This window comes from Acromyrmex echinatior, chromosome 13 (assembly GCF_024713525.1).
Source record: "Acromyrmex echinatior isolate Ae372 chromosome 13, ASM2471352v2, whole genome shotgun sequence".
Lineage (NCBI taxonomy): Eukaryota > Metazoa > Arthropoda > Insecta > Hymenoptera > Formicidae > Acromyrmex > Acromyrmex echinatior.
The window spans coordinates 8,549,777-8,556,821 of NC_141864.1; the positions used below are offsets into that span (position 1 = coordinate 8,549,777).

General features: G+C 36.6%; 1 protein-coding gene across 3 annotated transcripts; it reads right to left on the reverse strand.

The window, feature by feature from the left end:
- Window positions 1-447: 447 nt before the first annotated feature.
- Window positions 448-4,423, reverse strand: LOC105143068 (uncharacterized). Of its 3 annotated transcripts, XM_011051070.2 has the most exons (6): window positions 3,972-4,110; window positions 3,253-3,500; window positions 2,744-3,068; window positions 2,281-2,550; window positions 1,996-2,178; window positions 448-1,625 (listed from the first exon to the last, which is right to left on the reverse strand). In XM_011051070.2, exons 3-6 carry the CDS (start codon window positions 3,039-3,041, stop codon window positions 1,255-1,257), a joined length of 1,122 nt encoding a protein of 373 aa, XP_011049372.1. In that variant the 5' UTR covers window positions 3,042-3,068; window positions 3,253-3,500; window positions 3,972-4,110; the 3' UTR covers window positions 448-1,254. The 3 variants fall into 3 exon arrangements, with proteins under 3 accessions (XP_011049372.1, XP_011049371.1, XP_011049370.1); XM_011051069.2 differs by lacking the exon at window positions 3,253-3,500 and having other exon boundaries at window positions 3,962-4,423; XM_011051068.2 differs by lacking the exon at window positions 3,253-3,500 and having other exon boundaries at window positions 3,972-4,422.
- Between the last annotated feature and the right edge of the window lie 2,622 nt (window positions 4,424-7,045).

Genomic DNA, 7,045 nt, shown 5'->3' on the forward strand with positions numbered 1-7,045 from the left:
CTTCCGTGTCACTTTGCTTATTGATACCACTTGTTTGTCTTTTTATATGTATCATTTCCGAAATTCTTCTTTTCGCTAAAGATTGTTCTATATCTAAAATTCTTATATTATCCCAATCTAATTCATGCATCTCATTCATACGGTGACGTGAAACCACAAAAATTTCGGAAGAAGGTTTTCTTATATCGGCCTTATGTTCTTTAATCCGAGTTTTTAATTTCCTTTTGGTTTGGCCAACATAAGACGATTCACAGTTTAAGCAATTAATTTTATAAACTACTCCGCATTGGTCATCCTTAGGCAAAGAATCCTTTCCTATCTTAATAAATGTATTCAATAAAATATTTCCCCCTATAAATAACTATACATAGCATACAATAGGTTTTAGGAAGCCAGGTAATAAGGATAATAATCACAATAGAATAGCATTTATGTGCACTTAAATAATTCCATTAAGATAGCTTTGTATTTAGAACTATATACATCAATTATAGATAATAATAAACTTACATCGGAAAGAATACATGATACATAATCATTTATGATATATTGAATATAAAAATTATAATATAAGAATATAATTGCTGCCTAAAAGGGGAAAGCTAAATTATATTAATGCAATCAATGTTGTTATTATTCTATATTTAGCTGACGTTTTTATTATGTTGCATATGCTTCATTCAAATTGCACTTAGTATTAAAAAATGATACGGAATTATAATTCCTTTATGCATACAAAAATATCAATTGAATAAAAAAATGTTCGGAACTTAAAACTAATATTGAGTTTATTTTAATCATTCTTGTATAAATAGCAATGAAGTAATCAAGATGTTTCAATACTTTTTTGTATATTTTACTTGCATTTTTAAAATTTTTAATATTTTTTGTTTTGAATTTTTGAATTTTTACATTTTAGATTCCATTTCGTGTACATACAAATGCATTGTTTGCATAGTTTCTTAAATAAGTTTCTTAAATAAGATTTGCTAATATTTATACAAAAGTGACCAAAATAAATATACGTTAAATGTTCCTTAACATTAAATGTATGAATTACATATAAGATTACACAATTAAGCCCATCTCAATGAAATAAACACAAAAAACTCTTCAAAAATCTAGATTGGAAATTTTTCTCGCTAATATAGACAATTCACTGCAGGTCTAATTCCGACACAGATCAAAAATTTGAAAGAATTTTTCATATCCACTAGATCCCAGGAAAATCACAACAAACTGAACAAATATTGCTCAATTTGCTATGAGTTTCTTGGGCGCATGGATACGACTGTGTCTTAGCAGTGAACTCTTATCTGTAAATGTCTTCTCGCACTCAACGCACTTGTACGTTCTACCAGTGTGCGTAACCAAGTGCCTGCTGAGACCCGACGCGTGACAAAACGCTTTTGGACAAAGTTGACAATGATGCAATTGAATATCATTCGGATTCAATTTCTGATGCCGACGCATGTGTACTTTAAGCGCTTCTCGCTGCGTGAAGCTCTTATCGCAATGTTGGCATTGAAACGGTTTTTGGCCAGAATGTGTCATTAAGTGCCGGAACAAAATCTCTTTCTGAGCGAAAGCACGGTGACAGATGTTGCAACCAAATGGTTTCTCACCTGCAATATAAATAAAGATAACATTAATTGTATTAATGTTATATTCCTATAATAAATTTAATAGTTATGCATTTTTCAACGAATTAATTCATAAACCAATACTATGTGACTTGTATTGAAAAGAAACAATTTGTTCAAAAAGAAGTTAGATTTTTTACGATTGTGATTAAAATTTTTAATATCATAAATGTGAAATGGCAGATCTTTTTCTTAATAGGCAAATTGTCCGAGACAATTTCAGCGAGCTAGCTAGCCAGATAAGCTGAAATCAACATCTTTAGGAAGAAATAATAATGAGAAAAATGTCTACAAATATTTAGTTTATATGTATGTATTCATAATTAATATGCACAAAACAACAAATACCAACCTGTATGTGTACGCTCGTGTCTTACTAACGCAGATCTTGTCGGAAACCATTTTTCGCATGCCTGACACGTAAATCCTCTCTGTGTAGAATGTACTGACTGATGACTCTTCAACATTATTCTCCGGGTGAACGCTTTCGGGCATTTGTCGCATTTAAACACCTTCAATTCTGGATTAGCATCAACTGCAATATACATTTGCCTTTTACATAACTGTCGTATTCTCGTCATTTCTTACTTTTATTACAGATAAGATATCTGTAATAAAATATTGTAGAATTCTTTACCGATTGTATCACCCAAGGGCTGTAACTTCAATGAATCAGGCTCATTAGGATTGTCACTGGTGACCTCCATCATGTAAACATTCTTGTGTTCATTTCCTATTCCTCGCTGTATCTCTTCCGTCTCGTCATCGGACTCCTGCTCTTGTTTGATACGCGATGTCCTTATCGTACAGCGTGCCTTCGCCATTCGTTCCTCAGCAGGTACCAGCGTAATGTTCTCCGGATCCTCTGAGATATTTTCCTCCATCTCCGGATTTTCAGAAGTCATTCCTGCATATCAATTAAAAACGGTACATATATATGAACTAAATATTTATAATAATTTCTCAATGTTACTTTCTACCAGAGTAATAAATTTTAAATATAAGTTTCTAAAATGAAGATTAAGCAATCTTTTCTAATAAAATTTCAATTCTAATTATGACTATAATACAATGAAATAAACTCCTTGTCAGTAACACACCCAGGATATAGCCACCAACGAGTTCCTCCTCTGTCACCTCGATAGGATCTCCATCTGTCTGACCACTGTTGCCTTTCGTTGAAACTAGATCAGCTAGCAGCTGCTTAACTTGCTTGGACTTTCCCGTGGATTCTTGAGACTCGTCCCTACTGCTATCCTGATTCTCGCCTTCTTCGTCCTGTCCAGTCAACTGTTGTATCAACTTCATATGCTTTCTAAGTTTGGAGTCTGCAGCCTGACATTTTTTTCTGAATTGATAGGATTTCTCCAACTGATATTTGCAGGGATGACATATCATGTTAGGCAGGCCATCCTGCTCAAAAACCTAAAATATTGATATCAAGGTCTTCAGTTTCATCAACTTTAATTATATTGAAGCTTAATAAGATAAATGGATGGAACTAAACTGATACTTAAAAAATATAGTACATATTTTATCAATATAATTAACATGAGATTCCACTTCAAAGAATTTAGTAACAATCAAAATCTAACAAAATTTATCTTGCCTTTCTCTAACATAGTCGAACGTTTCGGATCAGAACGCGGAAAGCTCGAGCATCTTTCGGAGTTCATGTGCCATAGAGAGAAGTCGCCATTCGAAGAGGATGGCGCGTTTCAAAAAGCTGCGATTTCTCAAAGAAACTCAGCTGCGAATTACATCGGGACGCTACACGTCCGACGCGTACTAACATTACAGATCTCTATAAATCCGTAGAGTAAACAGGAGTGCCTCCGCCGTGCCGGTTCTAGGTCTCTGTAATGAGGCAGTAGCGCGCGTAAAAGACGCACCGCTATCTATCGTGTCGCATAAGTACGTCGATAACTCGGTAAAGCCGGTACTTGCGAATTCGCGACCGCGCGCAACATCGATCGCCCGTACAACGTCATTCGCGCGCGCACGCGTACACATGCATGTGACGTAGCTACAGCCTTACCGCTGTTACCGTGCGCCGCGCGTGAATGTGTGCGTGTCATGTATTCGCCACACACGCGGCAAAGAGGGGAGATAATATGCGAGAGGACGCCGTGCGCAGAGAGATAAACTAGATTCCTATTTTTCAATGAATGGCTCCTCCGGCCGCTGATTATTATCACCCGATGCGAATCGATCGTGCCGACAACGGTGACGACTACGACGGTGACGACGACGACGTTTTTCGCGACGGTGATTTGCGTCGTGGAATTCACGCGTATCTTTTTCTTTCCTCTCCTCACCTCGACCCACCTCGATATTGACGCAGGAGAGTATCCGCAGCGGCATTGGCACAGTCTCATCGTCGTAAATCGGCACCATCTCCTCTTCCTTCGCCAGGCAGAGCCGGCATAGCTCGTTGACATGGATGATCACGTTGCTTGGGCTGTCACCCTTTTTCCTGCTGTACGTTTTCATCGTGCGCCCTTTCCAGCCGTGGGTGTTCGCTGTGCCGCTCTCGTCGATCTATCTGTTCTACTCCGAAGTATCCCTTTTCCCACCTTCCCACGCTTCAGCCAGCTCTATCTATCCGTGTCCCGCGCTCTCCTTTTTCGAATTTGCGGCAAGTGCACGATCGGAGCGTATAACGTCGAAAACGCGACGGAGTTTTTCCGAGTGAGAAGTCGCAATCGGCCAACGGACTCGGTCACACACAACGGAATCTATAATGGCGGTCGTCCTCAATGGCGGGCGCGTACAGCGGACTGCAGCGCTGCATCCTCAATGGCGGAAGAAGCGCTATGAGTGTATACATACATCCGTCCGCGCGCGCGCGCCATGCGAGAGCGAGAGAGACGTGCGATCCGGACAGCCGCGAGCGCAAGCGAGAGGTAGATCGAACGAAGAGAGAGATCTCTAAAGCCGATCGAACGATGGCAGAAACATCACCGCGCCGTGGGAGAAGCGTCGAGAGAAGAAGCGTCGGGAAGGAGATCGAATGAGTGGCTGCCATTGCCGCGCGCGAAAGTCGGTAAGGGCGATTACGATTATTGATCTTCCATTCTTCCCAACGGCGGGAAATGCGAGCCCTGCCCAGCTCGCCTCCCTCCCCCCCCCGCAGGAAAAATGGACTGTCGTAACGGATAGTCGTATATACATTGTAAAAGTTACAGCAATTACAGTGGCCGGATAATTTCAAAGTTCACTATCGCAAAGGTGTATATTTAGATATACTTGAAGTAAAACCACTATCAACTTACAAGTAAAATTATTCTTCTTTGTAGTAACTAAAGAATTTGAAAAAAAAAAAATTATTCTAATGAATTCTTAAGTTTATAGAAATATTTAAGTATTAATTCGTCAATTAATTACATACAATTTTTCTTAAGCCATGTTATCGAAGTGTACAAATATAAAAATGTAAATATGATTGTGTGTGTGTGTGTGTGTGTGAGAGAGATGCTACATTATCATTATGTTATATTGTTACAAAAATATGCATACATTTTATAAATTTTCCATTTAACATGAAGGTATATTTACACGATTAGATATAAAAGTCCTAGTTTTTGTAAGAACACATAATTTTATATATTTCCACTATAAATTATATATAGGTAATTTTTGCATACATTATTTAAGAAATTTTTCACATTTGTTTACAGTGTATGTATCCGGATCTCTCTCGTTGCACGCACCTCTTCGGCAGGAAGAACCGCCGTGGAAAATGAAGGAGGCATGCGATGTGCACCGCCCGCCGCGTTCACCTCCTCGCCCGGAGCGATACGTATCGACGGATAGACCGAGCTCTGCATCTAAATCCTCTTTCATCATAGCTCATTATCAATTTGAAAACGGCTTCACCTGAATTAGCTTAATCGGCAATTAATTCACCCAGCAAACTCGAATCATCGTTCCTTTTGATTTTTTTGATCTATGTACCCCTCGTTGACAATGGACACATTTCCGTTGTTTCCATTGTCAACGAGGGGTACATATTTATCAGAAAGATCCAAAGGAACGAAGATTCGAATTTGCTGGGTGAATTAATTGCCGATTAAGCTAATTCAGGTGAAGCCGTTTCCAAATCGATAATGAGGGAGCTATGACTCACGTAAAGCGGATTTAAATGCAGAACTCGGTCTATCCGTCGATATATATACTTTTAATCTTTCTGATACATATAACCCTCATTGACAATGGAAACAATGGAGGGGTACATGTATCAGAAAGATCCAAAGGAACGATAATTCGAACGTTTAACATTCTAATGTTCATTTCTACCAATTTAGATTAATTTATTTAATGTCCATTAACTATAATTTATTTAACTTACTTTTTATCTTTTTCTAAACATTAGAAAAAGATAAAGAATAAATTAAACTGTAATTAAACTTAATCTATATTAGTGGAAATAAATGTAAGACAACATTTGAATCGAATTTTAGTTCAGCGATTAATCCTATTAGCAGAATTAATATTGAATCTATTTGTCTATTTTTTCACATATTAAACAAAAGAATTAATATAATTCTGTTAATGATAATAAAATAATACAGATACCACTGAATAAAATAATTACCAATTAAGTCAAATGAAGTTCGTTAATCAGAGTTATCTCTAAATATTCGGATAAGTAATAATCGATGACCTTTTTTCCAAACATGAAGTAACAAAATAGATATTAATAATTCTATTTATATTAGACAGATATTAGTTAATATAATATAAATTAAGAGATAGCACAGATAGTGCTTAATATAAATTAAAACAGTACAGATATTACTTAATAATACTCGATTATAAATTAATTAAAATTTGATCAATATTGCCTTAAAGTGAAAATTGTGAAAATTAGTGATATCAAATTATTCGATTCTTGTGTTATATTGTTAAAGGACTTTGCTGTCGAAACTGTTAAACGTAGATTATTATCACCAGCAGAAGTACGACACACCGATAATCAAAATTAGCGGATTCTACTTTTGATACATGTTTTTATGAAATCATCAATGCGTAATTTTCAATACAGGAGAGATTATGATTTTGCAAGATTTTAATTAACGTATGTTTTTTTTTTTTAGTTTGAAACGCCACTGTCATGAAATTACGCTGCATACGAAAGGGTTAGATTCGGAACAGCAGCATGATTGCTTGCAGACACGGATCTTTTTCCCGAGACGGTAATGTAGAAATCGAAGTGGTACGAATAACTGGCCGTGGAAGTTGCTAACAACTGAACACTATGATTTCATTAGTAACTATCATATCAATATCGTAGGATAATAAAAATAAATAATATCGAATCATGATCAATTATACGATCATCTCAATAAGAAGTAAATTATTGGGGAAGACAAATTGAGCAAATATTACATGCATGACTT